This window comes from Atractosteus spatula, chromosome 4, assembly GCF_055471065.1.
Source record: "Atractosteus spatula isolate fAtrSpa1 chromosome 4, fAtrSpa1.hap1, whole genome shotgun sequence".
In the NCBI taxonomy this organism is placed as follows: Eukaryota; Metazoa; Chordata; class Actinopteri; order Semionotiformes; family Lepisosteidae; genus Atractosteus; species Atractosteus spatula.
Genome location: NC_142709.1, coordinates 35,902,522 through 35,922,814, shown reverse-complemented (window position 1 = coordinate 35,922,814; position 20,293 = coordinate 35,902,522). Strand labels below are relative to the sequence as shown.

Genomic DNA, 20,293 nt, shown 5'->3' with positions numbered 1-20,293 from the left:
ATATCCATATTTGCAAGTATGTTGAAAAACACACAACTATTCATGGGGTATACTTCAGTTGTGGATCAAGTGGGTCCTTTCCCATGTAAAATGAGTTCCTTTGTGATGAAAAATGCTATAAAGAAGCAAAGAATTATTCTTATGTCTGATAATAATCACTTTACAATATTATTATTTTATGATGTATTCATGATTATGACACTGAATGTTTTATCATGAAAGAAATTCTAAATTTCTTGATTAATTGATTAATTCAAGATGTAAGTCCTGACTAAACAAAGAAAAAGAGGCATATTTAATCTATTCAAGATGTCTTTATTGAGATTCAAATGCAAATACAATGCCTGTGTTTCACAGGCCAGATGAACAATTGTGCATCTACTTAGAAATGAATCCCTGAAAGTCTTTTTTGACTCTGTTAATGTGCAATACTGCATAATAACATGCAATAAAAGTAACAGCCTAGGTGACCAGGCTTTGTTTATTGTTTACAACTGTACAGTAGGCATTATGTTTTGTTTTTATCTAGGTAGGAATAGACATTAATTTACACATTCATACAGTCTTCAGCTGAATCAGACTAAGGAGATTCTTATTTGTATAATGGATAATTGACCTATATGAACAGGTTTCATACAGGTCAATATGAAGATGCTAAATCCCTTCTACCTTCTACTGGTTGATCAGAAGGTCTGCATTTCATCTAAATGGTTTTGTTTACACAATTTAATCTGGCTTTACCTGTCTCAAGGTAAAAAAGACAAGACATAAGATCATAAATATGCCAACCATTCAGATTTCACCCAGCCATTCATTTATAAACATGTTTTGAGGAGAGAAGGAAAATGGTCCATCAGTCAGATTGCAGTGTATTACTCTGTGACCCAGGGGATTCTGCTCATATTATAATTTTGACACTTAAGGGTACAGATCATGATTGTAGCCTTTAACCTCATAATGAATATAACACACATTTATACAACTAAGGAAAATAATTTTACCTTTAATGTGTATCACTCTTTGACCATGTGGTAACCAGAGATTGAGTAACTTAAATATTGTATCACATCACTGTGTCATGTAAGCTAGCTTGGGTCTCCTGAATCATTATCAGTAAAGGTTATGTTTTGCAGAAAAATAAAGGAATCTAATGTTTCAACAAATAAAACATTATTTGGTGCAGTGATGCAGAATGAAAGATGCAACATCTTTTATTAAAGAATTGTACCAAATATTATAAAACATTACTTGCATCTGAAGAAATCTCAGTTGCTCCTGTGTCTTTATACCAGGGGACTTATTGTATCTTATTGACATAATATATGAAAATACTGTACATACTGTAACTGCTGAAATGCTTAATTTGTAAATTTTTAGAAACAAAATAGTCATTATTGTTTGACTTCTATGCTCTGTAGGTCTAATAAGATAAAAGTTATTGAGTTTTCCTGTGACACTGCAAGTTGATCCACTGTTTAAGAAGTCTGGGCTGGTTTGTTCTGCTATGCTGTGGTGTTCAACTGTGTAAATCAGAATAACCTTATTCCTGTTCACTGTTCTGTGAAAGCAATCTTTGCTTAGCTATAGGACTTTCAGAAACAATGAAGAAATATTAGAGCTTTTCAAATGCTGAATTCCAAATCTGAGTGAGTAATTTAACAATAAAAATGTAGAACTTCAGTCATAAGGATTTAACAATACATCACTCTGTCATACAAAATATTAAAACTCTTTAGGACACTGAAACTGAATAGGACAACCTACCTGCCTACTAACCACTTAACTTTGTTAGTGGTAAATGACAGCTTAACACATAAGTCAAAGTGTCCTAAAGTACCCTATGGAGAAAGGATGTGAGTTTAAATACCCTTTCACTTTCAAAACATGGTTTTCCCAGTTTGCAAGTTTAAAAGATATACATAAGAAAATCTAGCTGGATAATTACAATTGTGTATTTTACTGCTAAAGACAACACTGCTCTCAACTACTCTTCCTCCGTGAGATCCACATGGAAATATTTTCTTTAGATAACAGGGTCAGTTTTTTTAATGTTAGTAACTAACTTTTCTATAGTGTAGCCATTTGATCTTGAAACAGTCAATGATAAAACATTTTAAAATGTAGGAAAAAATCGAAACTATTTAGTATTTTAATTAATCAATATATTCTTTTTGTATTACCAAGCAAGCACACCAAGTGATTTCTTAAAACAGATTTTGTTTCCTCAACCCATCAAATATTTTCAGTGCTAAGCTTTTCCTAAAATGTGCAAGGTACAAGGCAGAACTGTGAACACTCAACCTCTTGTCCATCTCTGAGACAAGAGTTATATCTTAAAAGTTAAAAAACAGCAAATTAAAGGGAAGACAAAGTGGGGAACATTTATTTGTTATATATTTGTTTCTTCTTAAGTTTGATTACACTTCCCAACATAATCTATACTTAAAAATAACTACAGTAATATATTTAAAATGCAAATTTATCAGTTGTGTAAAACAATCAACAGTTAATACAACTGGTGTTTCTTAAAAGTACGTTTGATTAAAATTATTTGCTCTTACATTTCTTTTCTCTTATCTAACAAATTAATAACAAGAATTTTTATTGGATAAAAAATCATATTACTCTTTGACATTTGTAAAAAAAACTTTATAAACTTGTTCTGCTCTGTGTTAGAATGTCTAAATTCAAAGATTTCAAGGTACAGTGTGCATGATTTGTATATTAATCACAGCAATGACTAACTGATTTAACAGGCTGCAAAAGATCTCTTTGCATAAAGGAAACAAATCAACAGAGAAAGACTGGGAAATCTTCACAGACCAAGCATTTACCAAACACGAAAACCAGAAAGGTCAGCTTTTGTTCTTTATGTTAAATTTCTATGAGAACTTTACATGAACTTTATTTTAGCTAAAAAAGTAACAAAATCTCCATAGTAATGCCATTATTTCATTTTAACTTGACTCAAATTTATTTAACAGAAGGTTACAAAGAAACTTGAGGGAAAACAGATGACACATACTGAAGGCCATGCTAGTGCTTTTAACTAAGAAGATTCCAGTGTGCAACAGTAAACTCTCATTGAGGCAATTAAAATATCACAGAATGGTTGCAGTTATATTCTGTTTCAGCAGCAGAGGAAATATGAATGCTCTGAGTGATTAAAAACAAAACAAATATGAAACATTATGAAAGCTTAGTATGGAAAACAGATTTGGGTTTTATTCTTGCCCAAGATCAGGAAATCTTTTACCTCAGATTTCTCCAGCCTTTGCACAGCAACGGCACAGCAAGTTCATTTACACTTTTGTAAATTAAGAAAAGGAAAAAAAACAGAGTATACTTTATAAATCTCTGAAGGACAGATCAATATAGGCCTTTGCGCCTTTAACAAGTTCCTTCTTTGTTGTGTTACGTTTTAGTGTAACATCATTCTGCATTCTGCATTCTGCTCTGTATCTACATGGGTTTTGGTCAAAACATGATATAAATGGTATTGTTTTAAAATTTGGAATCACCAAATATTTTAATTATATACCCAATCTATTTGGAATTGCAAATTGTGATTACCCCTCTACTCACACAGAGAGTATGTGGAAGAGCAAACAGGCTTCTCTGTGACTCGTCCACCCATTAGGCCATTCATCTTTTAAAACATAACAAGCTCCACAGCATCATACAGACAGTTTAGCACCACCTTGCAGCACCTCCATCACTAACAACAGCCCGAAGGTACCCAGGAAGCTTGTCCGTGGTCTGCTAATCCCAGCTCCATCACCTGCAGAACTTTAGGCTGCTTGGGAAATCCTATTAACACTCAGTTAATCATGAGACTAGTTCAAACTGGTACCTTCTGGATCACATAGCCCAGCACCTTTTTCTCAACAATGTGGAGACATCCAAAAATATATTTCATAAGAAGACCTGCATTAATCTGACCCTTTCCAACCTGAATTTTAGTATTATTGAACATACAACACACAAGACATTTAACATTTAATTAGTTTTGTCAGCTACTGAGCTAGATATTGCTTCTCACAGCTGTTCTGAGGCAAAGACAACACCATCATCTGAAAACAGCACCCTCAGGTTCCCAAACTAAGTACACCCCAAACCTTGGCTGTGCCTTGATATTGTGTCAACGACAATTCCGAACAGAAGAGTCAATTTAGTGCCGAGCATGCAGATACAATTCTTGATCCACAAATACAGGGGCTGGATAGCATACAGCAGCGGCACCAAAATACCATACTCTTCCACAAGATACCCTGGGGTACACAGTTTAAACCTTCTCCATGTCCACAAAACATCTAGGTAGGGGCTTCAAACTCTCATAACCCCCTTAAATATCCTTGTAAGGACAAAGAGTTGGTCTAATGTTCCAGGAATAGAACGGAATCAACATTGTTCCTCCTGTATCGAAAGCTCAGCTATTGGGCACAGTCTGCTTTCCAGCACTCTGGCACAAACCTTTCCAAGGAGGCTAACATCTACTATAAGAAACAGAATAATTGCCTTAAGGAGGAGGTCTACAAAACAGTTCAGTTCATTCACTGGTTGCAGAATTATGCTTTTAGAAAGTCAAGTTATGTTAATATCTCCCAAATGGTAAGACGGCTGTCCTTAAAGCATGGAGCCTCCTAAAACAGCACCAAGGGATACTGCAAACCTGCACAGACATGATTCATGTACACCCCTGTATGGAATCCCACAAAGAGCTGCCAATATAAAATCAGACACTTCAAGGACATTCACAGGGTTCACTTCAAGTTCACAGGATTGCAAAAGTAGGACAAAGAACAAATTTATCTGATGAGAGCAAGCCATGGGTCAATGAGAGCTCACTTATGCACATAATTCTATTAGGGTTTCAAGCTCAATTTGCAGTGTCATCCTCAACAGCCAAGCAGGTAGTTCATCTTTATATTATTAATTCCCTAGGTTAAAAACACAGCAGTAACAGCAAAAGAATCCAAAAAAGATTTGGTATCAACTTATTTATTATCTTTAAAATATAAACAAAACTAGAGATACATTCTGTAGACACTATTAAGGAAGAATAAAAAGATTAAATTCTTTCTTAGCTTTATAACACGTCCTTATGATCTGGAACAGATCTGCTTGCACTTCCTTAGACTTTCATTTGATCCTGTTTGTAATGTGAAAATCAGAAATGTTTGTGGTACAACAATTGTAACAATAGTCAAATTTCACCATACCTACTCTTAACTTGTATTTGCCACTCTTTGCTGTACTGTACTTTGTTTTTTGTTTTGGTTCACTGCCTGGATGTTATCCATAATAAATCTCCTAAAACTTTTTTTTTAATGAAGCATTTTCAAATAGTCTGCCAGATATGCTGTATTTATGTGTTAATATTTCTTCTATGTACCTCAGTTTCTCCCCCTATCAGTTCAGTTGCACATTACCCTGAAAACATACAGCTATGAGTTGATATTCTAATATCAATAAGACCATATTATTGAGAGTGAAAACACAACCAACTGTAGTATAGAAAAAGATCTACAAAAATGTATAACTACAAGCTACCTACAGTAGCCAGTTTCTTCACATATTCACAGTATTAGTTTTACATATTTAACACAACTGTGCTCTGACACTAGTTCTATTCAGTGCACTGATCTATCTCTCAGTTGGAGTGCAATGCCCTTCTTTTAACCAAACAAAAGTCTCAACCAATCCTTAAAAACACAAGACAGTCAAAATGAAAATATCCAAGTATAAAGTGCATGAGGTGAACCATACACTAGAAAGCTAGTGAGTTCCACTATACTGATGATAAGGTTTAGAGGCAAAGGGGAAATCAGCTCAACAGTCAGCTAGCTGCTTAAATTAAAAGCAGCCTGATGAACAATAGCCTACTGTCCCATTTACTGTATAGGAATAAATACAATTGTAGTGTACCCCACCAAAAATGAAGAATGACAGTTCCTTTGTTGATGATTTGAATTACAATGAATCACCAGTGTATGAAATTATACATGTAAACAAACTGTGGGTGTTATTTACTACTTAATGTTCTTGTTAACCTACTGTATACTGTTTTCCAGTTGTTTTATTCATGTTCTAAAAAACAGTGTTTCACAACACTGCATCCATTCAAAAACCAAAAGCACCCATGGTGTTCTGTTCTGCTGAGAATTTCTTTCAACTGGAAATCACCAACAAACAGTAATGTGTGATCAGTGTTATCAGTGCCCTGGTTTATTAGAACATCCCAAGACAATCTATAAGGCTTGCACATTAATTTATTAGAAATGCAGGTTACTCATTTTGGCAAGCACATCTTAGATGAAAAAAATTAGAAACTAAAACCACAGTTCCACAACAGATGCAAAATTCTCCACAGAGACGTAGACAGAAAAGTAGGACAGACAGTTTTGAAATGACAGATAAAACTAAACAAGCAATAGTTTGCCTACTTTGACTTTTTTAGGATTATTCGTAATTTGACTTCATAATAGATGCTTCATAAAAAATGCTTTTTCATCTTGAATTATAGATACCCTGACTCCAATATAAACAAACTACAGAGAAAGCAGTAAAGTTAATGATAAGATAAAAACATTATTAATATCACTGTGTGCTCATGAATAGGGCATTATAAAGGAACACCATTTCCAAATCCAAAATTCATTTTGCTCTTGGTCAAGGAGGGAAAAAAATCACCTTTTTTCATCAGGATGAAAACAACAATGGGACAGGTAAAAAAGACATCAAGACAAGGAAACAGTGTCAGCCCCTACTTTGGGAAACAGATTCCAAACACATAGAGAAGGAACAAATACAAATACAAATTCAGAAAGGAAAGGGACTTTTTATTGAAGCAAATATAAAATTTGCTTTAGCTTGCTGAAGAACAACATTAAAAGCTGTGTCAGTGACACCGGTTTCTCAGATGACACTAAATTATTACTAAAGATTTTTTATTTAAGAGTGCCAGATCTCAGAATTCATGAGGCAGACGGGAAACAATCTCCAGTTCAGAGCTTTGTCTGAAATGAGGGAATGGCCTTTACTTTGCTCATTATTCCCATATTAAGAACTCCTATAAAGATTCTGGCAAACACAATCTACTAATAATATTTTTATCTTTGATTTCCCTCTTATTTAAAAATAATTAATATCTTTCTTCTATTTTATGAGATCCCAGCTGATCAAGCTGAAGGATAATAACCGGCACACAATCTCACATCTGGGGAAGTTAACCAATCTAATTACACCATTTGCCTCTAAGCACCATCTTATAGTCCATAGGACAGGCTGTTTGTGGAGTTAGAACTGCATAGAGTTCCACTCCATGACAGATCACTCTGGCTGCTTTCAAGAAAGTCTAGACCTACAGTCATGCTTGAAAGTTTGTGAACCCTTTTACATAATTTGAGATTTTTTGTTTTTTTTTAACCACAAAATGCATATTTAATCAGAATTTGTCACTTCTTAATTGAAATGAAGTATAATTATTCACCAATTTGAGTGTTTAGAAAGAAAATGTCCACGCAGCAAAAATAACACACACAGTATACACAAATTGTGCAGGCGCACAAATAAGTGAACCCTTAGTTCTATGATTTACTTCAAGGTAAAGGAGGATCAGGTGGGTCAATGACAGAGTGTTAACCAATTAACCGAGATAACCAAAGAAACTGAAGATCTGAAATGATGTGTTAGGGAGGAGCAAACATAAACAGCTGCAAGAAAGCAGGTCAGTTCTCTTCCTATGAGTCTAGAATCATGCCACAAGCTAAGGAAACTTCAGCAGAACTGAGGAAAAAAGTAGTGGATGCTCATCAATCTGGACAAGGTTATAAAGCCATTTCAAAAAGATTCAGACACCATAAATCCACTGTTGGGCAAATTGTATACAAGTGGAGGGCATTTAAAACAATGGCAACCCTGCCAAGAAGTGGACGTCTACCTAACATTTCATCCAGGACCACAAGGAGAATAATAAAAGAGATAAAAGGTAATCCTATAATACCATCCAGAGAGCTACAAGCCTCCCTAGCTGCTTCTGGGGTAGTGGTGCATAGATCAACAATAAGAAGAACCCTAAACAGAAATGCCATCTATGGAAGGGTCCCCAGGAAGAAGCCTCTTCTGTCAAAAAATAACAAAGCTGCCTGTCTGAAGTTTGCCAGAGATCACCTGAACAAGCTTGTAGAGTTCTGGAAGTCTGTTCTCTGGACAGATGAGTCCAAAATTGAACCATATGTGGACATAACAAGAGGGCCCATGTTTGGCAAAGAGCCAATACAGCCTACCACCAACAAAACCTTATTCCTCATGTCAAGCATGGTGGTCGGAGTGTCCTTGTATGGGGCTGTTTTTCTTACTCTGGCCCTGGGCAACATGACATCACTGAGGGAATCATGAATTCTGAGAAATATCAAGGAATTCTTGAGAAGAATGTCAGGCCATCAGTTAGAAAACGTAAGCTGGGCACAAAGTGGATGTTTCAACAAGACAACGATCCTAAACATTCAAGTCCACTAACGAATGGCTTAGGAAGAAGAGGTTCCGTGTTCTGGAATGGCCAAGCCAAAGCCCTGACCTGAATCCTATTGAAATGCTGTGCCAGGACCTGAAGAGGGCTGTTCATGCAAGACATCCTTCAAACCTTACAGAGCTGGTGGAGTTTTGTAAAGAGGAGTGGGAAAAAATCCCTCCAGCAAGATTTCAGAGACTGATAATTGATTATAGGAAGCAACTGTTATTGCTGCTAAAGGAGGTTATTGACTGAAATTTACTTTTGCACACAAGAATATCTGGTGATTTGTTAAATATCAGTCTAATAATCTATGAGTTCAAATCCCTTTTATGTGTGGGAAGTCTTTATTTAGGATATTCATTCGATATATTTATTAAGAGTTCAGGTTCATATAATAGCTCTATAATATCTAAAATAATGAATACCTTGAAGGGTTCACAAACTTTCAATTATGACTGTATAACCCCTTCCTAAAAAAAGAGTTATTCATTTCACATTTCTGGTTTTTACAGACAATATGAACTTGTGATTTTGGATCCTACCAACACATTCATACATTCTGTATGACTCATTCAGACCATTTTTCAGCCACAGGCAAAAACAGTGCAATCCAGCTTAACATCCTGCAAAAATCACATAATGAAATCAACAGATCCCATCAGTCACCTCTTGGACAAATTAATTAGCAACTGTATCTTAAAAGAAAGCACATAAAAAATACTCAAATCAGAACATGATTGTGGAGGGACCAGTTGGCTTCAGTTGTAGGGATTCTGCTAAAAAAATTGATTTATCCTAGGCTGCAACCTGGCAATAAATGAAAGTTTACATACTGATAAGCTATCAAGTCCAGAAAATGAACCTGATTCTTTTTTTTAAATATACAGAAGTTCACCTGTGATTATAGAATATATTATATATTTCACTCATTCTTCAGTGCTCAATTAAACCTTTCTACAAACATTTCACAAAATGCTGGTCCTGGAGTAACATTTCACCCAAGTCTACAGGGGGAGGTTAACTGCAGAATTACAGTAAGGAGTGACGTGAACAGTCATGTAAATAATTGCATTTTTCCATCAACTATTATATTCAAAAGAGATATGCGTTTACTCAATTTCCTCAGGCTCTTGTGGAATAACCAGTCTTGTGTTTCATTTATAAAGAACCAAGACTAAGAATATTACCAAATTCAGCAAAACTACAATCTCTTTGCCTAACTTCTATTTGCAACATTTCCAGAGTTTACAAGGAACAGGGAATTGGTAAGTGGACTCACACTCTAACTTGATGAGACATATCAATATGACTTGAAACAACTGAAGAAGAGGAGATGCTCAAGAAGCAGGCTAATGTTAACACAACACAACAACACATTAAAATTAAACAGTAATGGGGGCTAACATAACCTAAATACTAACTTGTTCTCAAGAATCAAGTAAGATCCTTGCAGTATAGCAAATTTCAGGAATGAAAGCAACCATGCTCCTTTAGTACACTGCCAGCTTATTTTGAAGAACACTAAACAAAACTACACTAAATTCATTAGTTTCAGATAGTGTTCTGCAGATTTTAAGCCTGAAAGTTTATGACAGAAAGAATGGGCTGCTTCTATGGTTGATCCAAATCACCACATGGGACAGCAACAGAACTAATCTGTTTTTCCACAGAAACATTCTGGATCAGAACCGAAAATAGTACCCTATATATGTTTTAAAAAAAATGTTTTACTGAGACAGAAGTAGAATAAAATGCGTAGTTAACTGCTGTGCCTTGGATGGAGTTTCCAACCACCTTCCCTTCAAGTTGTATCTGCAATGAACTTTCAGCTTTCTTCCAATTGAAATTTTTTTAAAAGCTGTAGACCCCCTTCCATCAGTATCACAATTAATTGTATTATTCTTAGCACTATTTATTAACTATTTTCTCCATACGTTTCCCTCTACATGAATAAAAAAGAACGTTTAATTTAATTTTGTAAGTGCTCTAATTCTTCTTCTTGACTTCCTGGTTGCCATAGCTGGAGCCCTTTTCGATCTCTGTCACTCCTATGAGCCGTCTCACAGCAAAGCATGCTGAAGAAAGAATAGAAAAAAGGTTAATTTTTGTATGTGCCTTTTCAGTGAGAGTGATGACTAGGTGTGTGGAGATAACTTTTATATCAGAAAAAGGCTTTTATTTTTTTATATTTTGGTACCAAAATACTTTATCTCCACCCTCACACACCCAATCATAACAGTTTCACGGGTAACATATCTGTAATCACATTCATTACCATAAGATTGCAAAGTCCCAGTATTACTCTTTCTTATAGTGTTTTCTTCTTTGATTGCATCATTTTTGCAATACTGATTTACAGACTTATTGTAAAATGAAAAAAACACAAGTTTAAAAAATACCTATTCCAATAAAAAGGATGAATCCAATAATGAGAAGAGGGGAGCCACTGACAGCCACTCCAATGGCAAAGTTAATGAGAGGAGACAGCAGGACTGTGGCCCAGAAGAGGAAGTTGAGAAGAGTCCAGGGCCTCCGGGGGGGCTTGATCTGGGGACCAGGGAAAGTGCCCTCTTTCTGATAGAGGTCCTGTAGCGCATCCTGCAGGCAGATAGCACAAAGCAACCTCAGAGATCTTCTCTTCACTTGAAAATTCACTTCACTTGGAATTTCTTGAAAAGGTTAGGGGTGTTACTCTAGTGTCCTAGCCATATATCCCACTGGCCTTTACCAATTATGCCCTGTTAATAATTCCTATCTATGAATTGGCTTAATTACTCTGTTCTCCTCCCTTCTAATAGCTGATGTGTGGTGAGCTTTCTGTGTGCATTTTCACTGCTGTTGCATCATCCAGTTGGGTGCTACACATTGGTGGTAGCAGGGGGGGGGGTCTCCATTACCTGTAAAGCGCTTTGAGTGTGCTGTCCTGAAAAGCGCTACTGACGCAACCAATGCATGGCAAAAGTCTCACCACAGCACACTGCGATATTATTTGTCACACCTACAGATGCAGCCATTCAAAACGCGTGGAGTATTTCGCGGTACAGTACACCGTGGTGGGCATGACGCAGTATCACGCGGTGCATCGCGTCATCTGACGTCATGCCGGAAAGAATCACCTTGTAAAACCGCCAGGAGGAGCCAATAAAGCTTAACCTCTCATGTACAGCATTTGAGCTTTTAAATTTAAACTGTGTATTACAGCATGTTAATTATCAGTCATTAAAAAGTTGGTATATTTTATAAAAGCAAGATTGCTCAGTTGGGCAAAAGTACACAACCTACCTTTATCATAAGTATTTTAATTATGCAGAAATATTTTATGCATCAAAGCCTTTACCGAAGATATTACTAATAGTATTAATAATGAATGACTTTGGACAAGCTGTAAACTCAAAGTATTACGCTGGTCCACATTCTTTCTAACCGTCATTTTAAACGGAAATACTTTTATTTTTTTCTTTGACAAACACCACAGCATTTCGTTGATCTAACTAACGAGGACAGGACATTAGCTAGCCAATACGATAAAGGAATGACTTTTTTTGCTAATTTCTTTAGCACATTTGTACAAGCACTTGGAATCTGTCCAAGCCCTACTTTGTCAGGCATTTTCTTTTACTGTAACGGACATAAAAACTCCCTTGCTTTTAACAGAGCGTTTCATAATTTCTAACTATGAAAATTATTTAAACTGCGACACTTATCATTCAAACAGAGCTCAAAATATCACAAGGATCCTCAAGAGCACAGCAAAGACTGTACTGCAATGCTCTACTCCCTGGGGTATCTAAATCTACTCTGAACAAGCTGCAGGATGTCCAAAATTCAGAAGCCAGAATCCTGACCAGGTCTAGTGCAAGTGTTCACATTACTCCTATCCTGGAGTCCTTGCACTGGCTTCCGGTCAAATTCCGCGTAGACTTTAAAATCCTCATGCTCACCTATAAGGCTTTACATGGCTTGGCACCTCAATACCTGTCTGAACTTTTATCGCCCTACTCCCCACCTCGCAACCTCCGCTCTTCAAATTCTGCCCTCCTTACTGTCCCCCAAGACCGTCTACATTGTATGGGCGACAGGGCCTTCTCCTGCTATGCCCCCAAGCTCTGGAACTCTTTGCCGAAGGATATTAGAGAGTCACCTTCTCTAAACTCCTTCAAATCCAGACTCAAAACCTTCTTCTTCAGAAAAGCCTTGACTTAACTGGTTCCATTCTTCACCCCTCTGCTCTTCTTAATACCACCTTCCACGGTCTCCTCTATCGTTATTGTTGTATTGTTGTAATTATAATTGTGTCCTATCTTGTGAAATCTTCTTATTTATTGTTGTAGTCTTCTTATTTATTGTTATTGTCATCCTGTAAAGCGCTTTGAGAAGCCACCTTTAAAGGCGCTATATAAAATAAAGTTTATTATTATTATTATTATTAAAAGATACTTGTATCAGATACATGAGAATCCAAGCTTTTTTATCTACACTTTCTTTTCTGTATACCAGATATTATGGATCCACTTCAGAAGGGTGTCAGCCAGTCAGATTCCAGGAATCGGTACTTTAAAGAAAAAATACACACCAGTATTCCATTTCTCCCTAAACATTTTAAGCATCAAAGTCTTTAACTAACATGTGAAATACGTGTAAAAAAGTGGTAGTTTTAAGCTTTTCTGCTAATATAATATGGAATCGCGTATCTAAAGAAATTAATAACGATATAATTATATTCGTGTACTGCGACAGGGCTGTGTAGGGCTGTTTTGCCTCTGCTCATGTGACTTCTCCAGTAGCCTGCTGGTCTACGTGCTGCACTAGTAACTCACGGGTTGTGTGTTCAAATCCAGCCAGCGCCGCAAATTTTTCTTTTAACAAACATTTCTTTGAAAAAATAGAATAGCAATATTATGGACAATTAATTTACTTTTTATATTTCTTTATATCACAACATGATCGAATTTAAGTCATTTTTAATAACAACGAATAGTCACCTTCTTTCCTTCTGACAACTGTCCCTGCTTCTGCTTCCTGCTTCTATCGTGTGTGTGTGTGGGGGGGGGGATCCCTTTAGATCTCCCTTCAGATTTAAAAGGTTATTAATCATATCTTCGGTGTCGCATCTTCCCAGCGTAGCTTATCTTTTGCTGCCTGGGTAAACTATCACAAAGCTTTAGAGAACTTAACATTTCTATTATCAACAAATTCTAAATATGACATTTACATTGGCATTATTAATTTTTCACTTGAGTGTATGGAGGATTGTCAGCTGTCACTGAGAGTAGACCCCCTTAGGCTGCGCAAACGATCTTTTAAATTTTTATAGAGAAATGGAGGCTGTACAGTATACGTTACAATATAAACATTTATATTGATTTAAATCGCATTTTGATTTAAATCGCAAACGCGTGTTTAATTATATGTATTTTTTTATTCACAGACAAATGCAACATAAATTGTTATCTTTGTCTTCTAAGTATCTTAATAAACTTTCAGCATAGCTTTCTCCCTGTTTAGATTTATTTTTCTTGGGATTATGGAATCAAACGTGGAAAGATTAGATCGTTTTTATTTTTTAAATACATTTTAGAAAAGTGTAATCTATACTAAAAAGCTGTACACCACCTGCTATATAGATACATATTGTAATACTTTCGGGTTCGGATAGGACGGACACAAGAACTCAGACTTTTTTGACTTTTTTTAAATTACAACCCATACATAAGATGATACTGTTAAGACTTTTAATTATTTTAAACTGTATTACAGCAGCACAATGTGCTTTTTCACGAAACCTAGAGTAATGAAATGTCTTGCGTTGTACAGCTTTTCGGCTAAATATATTTATCGCTTACACCTGACACTTGAGGTGCCCGACAAAAACCAGTTGAACAGCTCTGTTGGTTTGCAGATCAGATCAGATTCCCTTCCCCCCACAGAAAGACAGACTTATTAGTCGCTATTCACCGCACGGCGAGCAGCTCTAATTTCAGGCGTAAGCGATAGATCCCAGTTTAGCCGATCTTGTTACAGCATGTTACAGTTTACTATTATTAACCATATTAATTTTAAGTGCTTAATGCCATTTTTTGACCACGCACAAATATTCTTATTTCCATATCTTCGCAAGGGAATTGGTGCGAATTGTAATACTAATTAAATGACCGCGGGCACTTTCCACCCCCTCTGACAGCAGGAACATAACCCATTCTCAGCTCAGCAGCTCATTACAATATAGGGTGTTCGAATCTTTTGCTGCCTCACAAAGCTTTAGAGAACTAACATTTCTATTATCAACAAATTGTAAATACGACGTTTACATTGGCATTATTAATTTTTCACTTGAGTGTATGGAGGATTGTCAGCTGTCACTGAGAGCAGTTAATTAAATGTATTTTTTGATTCACAATCAGACAAATGCAACATAAATTGTTATCTTTGTCTTCTAAGTATCTTAATAAACTTTCAGCATAGCTTTCTCCCCGTTTAGATTTATTTTTCTTGGGATTTTAGGATCAAATGTGGAAATATTAGATTAGTAATCGTTTTTATTTTTTAAATACATTTTAGAAAAGTGTAATCTATACTAAAAAGCTGTATTTATTTAATACCACTCGATACTTATATTAATGGAGTTTAGTTGATACTGTTTAAACTTTTAATTATTTTAAATTGTATTACAGCATTGTACACATGCTTAAAAGAGGAGAAAACGCAAGCCTTCTTCAGGTGTGAGGGTCTTCTGCTCAGAATGAAACGCTAAAATGTAATGTAGGCTCTGAATGGGTTCAATTATGATTTCGGCTCGATTAAGGTCGCTGCCTTTCATCTAAAATCCTGCTTGAATCCTTCTAAACTAAAAATTAGACACGAGAAGAGGCTCTGGTGAAATTTCTCTTTTTTTAATTAATTTATCTTTTTTTCTTGGAAAAATATCTTACCCGCTGCAGTCCAGGCACAGAAGGATTAAAAGAAGCCAGACAGGCAGGGGGAAGAGTGAGTTCTAAATAAAGAAGTATCCAGGTAACAGTGAAGGTAACAGCCGCAGAAGTGGCCTACTTAGCCTGCCAGGGTTACCCTACTCTCCCGGAGGAGGCCCACTGGGAGATAGCGCTCCAGGCGTTCCTCTGGGCCCTGGCGCCGACTGAGGTGCAGTGCCACGTGATGCTGGCCGCGCCGGTCCCCTTAAAGCAGGCCCTGGCTCTAGCTGAGCAGGCTGATGCCGTATTCGAGGAGACCGGTGGGCACCAACAGAGGGACGCATGGGGAATCAGATGGGGAGGAGGAGACGGCCAGCGCAGCGATGCTGGGGGAGCGACGACGGCTGGTCATCTGCCACCGCTGTGGGGAGAGGGGGCACATCGCACAGGAGTGCTGGGCGCTGGATCCCCGGGTGCTCCGGAGGCTGTCTGGAAATGGGAGCAGGGTGGCCTAAAGGGGGGAAGGCCACCCTTGAGCGACGCTACCCCCACTCCGGAAAGTCAGAAGGAGTGCTTCACCCCGCCTGCTGCCGTGGGAAGGGTTGGCCACAGCTAGGGCTTATTTCTTCCCTGCCTCATCGAGGGCAGACCCTGCCAGGCCCTCGTCGACACCAGTTCGACCATCACCCTGCTGCGGCCTGGTGTCCTGCCAGGCACCAAGGCAGCCGGACCCTCAGGGCGCTCACCGTGCACTTTGGGGCTGTGAGGGTGAAACACCCCTTCTACCTTGCCCAGTCCGTGAGGACTGTATCCTGGGGTTGGACTGGTTGCAGCAGGTGGGTGGTTGCCTTACACAAAAATTACACAAAATCAACATCTCAACACTCCATATTCAACAACGATAATTCACAAACAGCCAGAACATGTAACTCCACATTCCCAAATAGACCTCATTTCCATAGTCCCCTTATGCAAAACCATCATCCCTCCCCTGTTCTAGTCAATTAAGCTTCCCCCTCTTTCGCTTCTTTTCCTCACCTTCAACCTTATCACTCCCCCTTTACTCTCACCATCTGATTAAGAATGATTAAAAGCATTGTATTTTTGTCTGGGTGCTGACAAAGTAAGCAAAATCTTAAGATTTCTATATTTATGTCTTTATTTCGTGGTTTCATTAGTGACAAAGGCTAAACTTTCTTGGAAAAATGTCTTTTATGTAAACCATGTTTGCTATTAATTCATTTAGGGCTTACTGACAGAATTGCTGTTTTTTATGCATGCCAAAAAATTTCGGTGCCGTCGTCTCCACTTTAAAGGTACCCCCGTGCTGGAAGAATTTTATCTCAGAACGTTTGCCCAGCGTACATAGGCACATCCTGGAATTTTGACTTCACTGTGTAATGAAGAAATTTTAAAGACTACTTCTTAGCGTAGATAAAAAAGCTTGGATTCCCATGGACAGTATCTTATACACATCTTTTTCTGTTGTCTTTGTTGATCTCTTGAGGATCCTTGTGATATTTTGAGCTCTCGTTGAATGATAAAAGTGTCGCAGTTTAAATAATTTTAGTTGTTAGAAATTATGAAACGTTCTGTTAAAAGCAAGGGAGTTTTTATATCTGTTATAGTAAAAGAAAATGCCCAACGAACTAGGGATTGAACAGTTTTTCAGTGCTTGTACAATCAATGGAAATGTTCAAATAAATGTGCTAAAGAAATAAACAAAAAAGTTATTCCTTTATCATATTGGCTAGCTAATGTCCCATCCTTGTTAGTTAGATCAACGAAATTAAACGAAGATTAAAAAGTATTTTTTAATCTGGCTTCTTTTAGGTATTTACAGTATGCTAGTTTTAAATACAACGTGTTTTTAAAGTCACAATGTCTTATATATATATGTCTTATATATTTTTTATAATTAAAATTCTAAACAAATACACCTGTTCGCCATAATAAAATATTTTAAACAATATGTATACTATATTGACATTTTTATTAATTTTATATATCATAGTATGTTAAATATTCACTTTACATTCATGATCCCTTAACCCCAGAGTGGCTACTAGGTACTGGGGACATATTAAACTGAAGAAGAAAGACAGGAGATGGTAACTTCAGTTCTGTCCCAACCGCCTAGACAAACTGAGAAAGCAATTTGAAGGCGTTAACTATCCAGTGTGCCCAGCAAGCCATTCTGCCCAGTGATTATCAGCCTTTCTCCTACTTCACACTATGATGTGTTTCTAATTCCTTTAAATGTAATTGTTTTCTAATGCTCCCTTTTTAAGGCAAAAATGGCAACTCTTGTGTTTTAAATTAAATTTAAATGAAATTTAGATTTAACTGTTCACACAAAAGCATAGTAAATACTACTATTCAAATACTGTTTCTCTGTTATCCTCTTAACTGGTAATTAAATGCCTGAACTGTCTAGACTGTGTTGCTAATGTTCACGTTCCTTGTACACAGTCATGTGATTATCGGAAACATAAGGCGCTATATTTCAGGAACGAAAGCAGCACAAATACTACTTTTACTTGCACAAACCGAGCATGAACAAACACAGGGGGTTTAGTTGTTTGTGCTGTTTGCGGGGGGGGCATTTTCACAAAGCTAATTCCCAGGAGCTAGTTCCTTAACTGGATACAATTTGATCTTGCTTCGTGACACTGAAAATCCAGATTTTTCCAACATAAAAGGCAGCTAGGCACACAGTGCTCTCACACATGGGTGTGAAATAAGGTTAATAACTTCTGTTTTAAAGAATTTTTTTTAAAATGTGTATGTGTTGTAACTGTAATACAATGATGAATATAATTGCCATGTGCCTCTGTGCAGATTAAATGGCATGGAGATAAAACCGTTAGTTTGTATTGTGGCTTTAGGTGCACAACATAACTTGAATTTGATCAAATCTTCACCCAGATTATATTGCCACATAATATCAAACATATAGCCCACTCTGTCAAAGGCATTCCAGTGTCCAATGACATGAGAAAAGGGCTGAAACCTGTAGCTGGTCAAGGTGGTGCATTATGTTAAACAATCTCCTATTATTATTATATGAACTTTGTGCTTTAATAAGCCCTGCTTGGTCTAAGTCGATAATGTTAGACATTCTCTCTAAACGTGTTGTCAATATTTTAGCTAGCACTTTCATATCAACATTTAGTAAACTGATGGATTTTATGAACTATAAAGTTCTGGATCTTTTCCTTTCTTGTGAATCATTGTTATGTTGGCAATATTAATAGATTCTGGGACAAAAGCTTCCTTAAAAGATTTATTGACGGCCTTAAGATAAATGCTGTATATATGATCCTTCATTTAAAAAATTCAACAAGGTAACCATCAGGTCCAAGTACCTTTTCTTATTGTAATGATATTGTTGTGATGGTCTCTGTGAACTTTGTACACACTTTTCCTGCTGAAGCTGCAGTATTGTATAAGGTGGACATACGAAACACGTTTGAACTGGATTGGAAGAATGGCAGACACAAGGGCTACTATGTCATTTTATACCATGTTATATAGGAACATGTGGTAAGAAACTACTGTAAGTAACCAACTACGTTAAAAGAAGTTATCTTTGGCAAATAGGGAAGATGAAGATGTGCATTGAACGCTGTCAATCTGATAAGCACAGGGGAGCACAATAGATAACAAAAAGATATTTAAGGCCTGTTATAATTTAATTACTTTGAGAAATATACACTGAGCATCTCTGTGTTTTTGCTCATTTACTACCACATTTACTGTTTTATTTTCTCAATCTGTTAAATTTACCAAATAAATAGTAACTGTGCATTAATATTTGCAGAAATATGTCAAGTTTAAGTCTGTTCGCTGCATAGGTTGTGTTAACTTATTTTCATTTAGAAAATTAACAAAACATGTAATTTGGCCAGGGGTGCCCAAACTTTAGCATAAAACTGTAAGCTTTCTAGGATCAATTTTGTCAGTGTCATTGCACTCTAGGTATAGTTTGATTTGCTCTTTAAGGAACTTAATCCAGTAGACTGAGTGGATTTAGTCTCCAGACAAGAGAGTGCTCACTGGGGATATATTTATTGTAACACCAGCCTGAACTCATATAGTATCTACATCTGTAACTAACTGGGTCATGTAAGGATGTGGTCAATATGAGAAGCTGTATGGTGTCGTGAGTAGTACATTGTGAAGCCTTTAGAAGTTGAGTTGAAGAATCTCCATATATCAATTACATCCATTTTGGTACATAAATTGGTCACGGTCTTGAGAGATTTTAGACAATGGCACATTACCAGGTGGCATCTTAGCTATCCTAGGACAGAATGAAAAATTGAAATCTCGCCCAAAGATGTCATTATTACAGTCCATAATAGTGAGTTGCTCAAACACATAAGTAAAGAATTGTTCATCTTGTTCATTAGGGGCATATATCTATTACCACTTCTTCCCCATATAGTAATCCCTTAATTATAATGACTCTTTCTCAATTATCCACATAATTTGAGTAGTTTGTAAGTGGGAGATTCTTATGAATGAGAATAATGACATCTCACTTTTTGGTGGAGGATGATGACATGCAGATTTGACCTACACATTCTCTTTTAAGTTTTTTATGCTCCATATCATTCAAGTGAGTTTGCTGTAAAAGTGCTATTTGCATCTAATCTCATTTTAGGACATTCAGAATTTTTTATTTGCCCCTTTCACATTCCAAGTACATATCTTTATACTATAAATGGTGATTTTGTAGTTCTAACTAACACGGTGGCTAAAACACTGTATAATGCTACAAGACAGCGAATAAAGAGCAGCTGTTTGTTCCCAATGCAAACATTTTGAAGGAAATAATCTTGCCTTGTCTTTGGGACCACATACA

General features: G+C 36.7%; 1 protein-coding gene across 6 annotated transcripts in view; it reads right to left on the bottom strand.

The window, feature by feature from the left end:
* Window positions 1–294: 294 nt before the first annotated feature.
* Window positions 295–20,293, bottom strand: part of agpat3 (1-acylglycerol-3-phosphate O-acyltransferase 3) — a 111,352-nt gene continuing 91,353 nt past the window's right edge. For all 6 annotated transcript variants that reach the window (XM_088912852.1, XM_088912851.1, XM_088912856.1 and 3 more), the window contains 2 exons: window positions 10,915–11,113; window positions 295–10,590 (listed from right to left, as the gene is read on the bottom strand). In XM_088912852.1, the coding sequence (XP_088768978.1) occupies window positions 10,502–10,590; window positions 10,915–11,113 (288 nt within the window). In that variant the 3' untranslated portion in view covers window positions 295–10,501. The remainder of the gene's footprint in view (window positions 10,591–10,914; window positions 11,114–20,293) is intronic.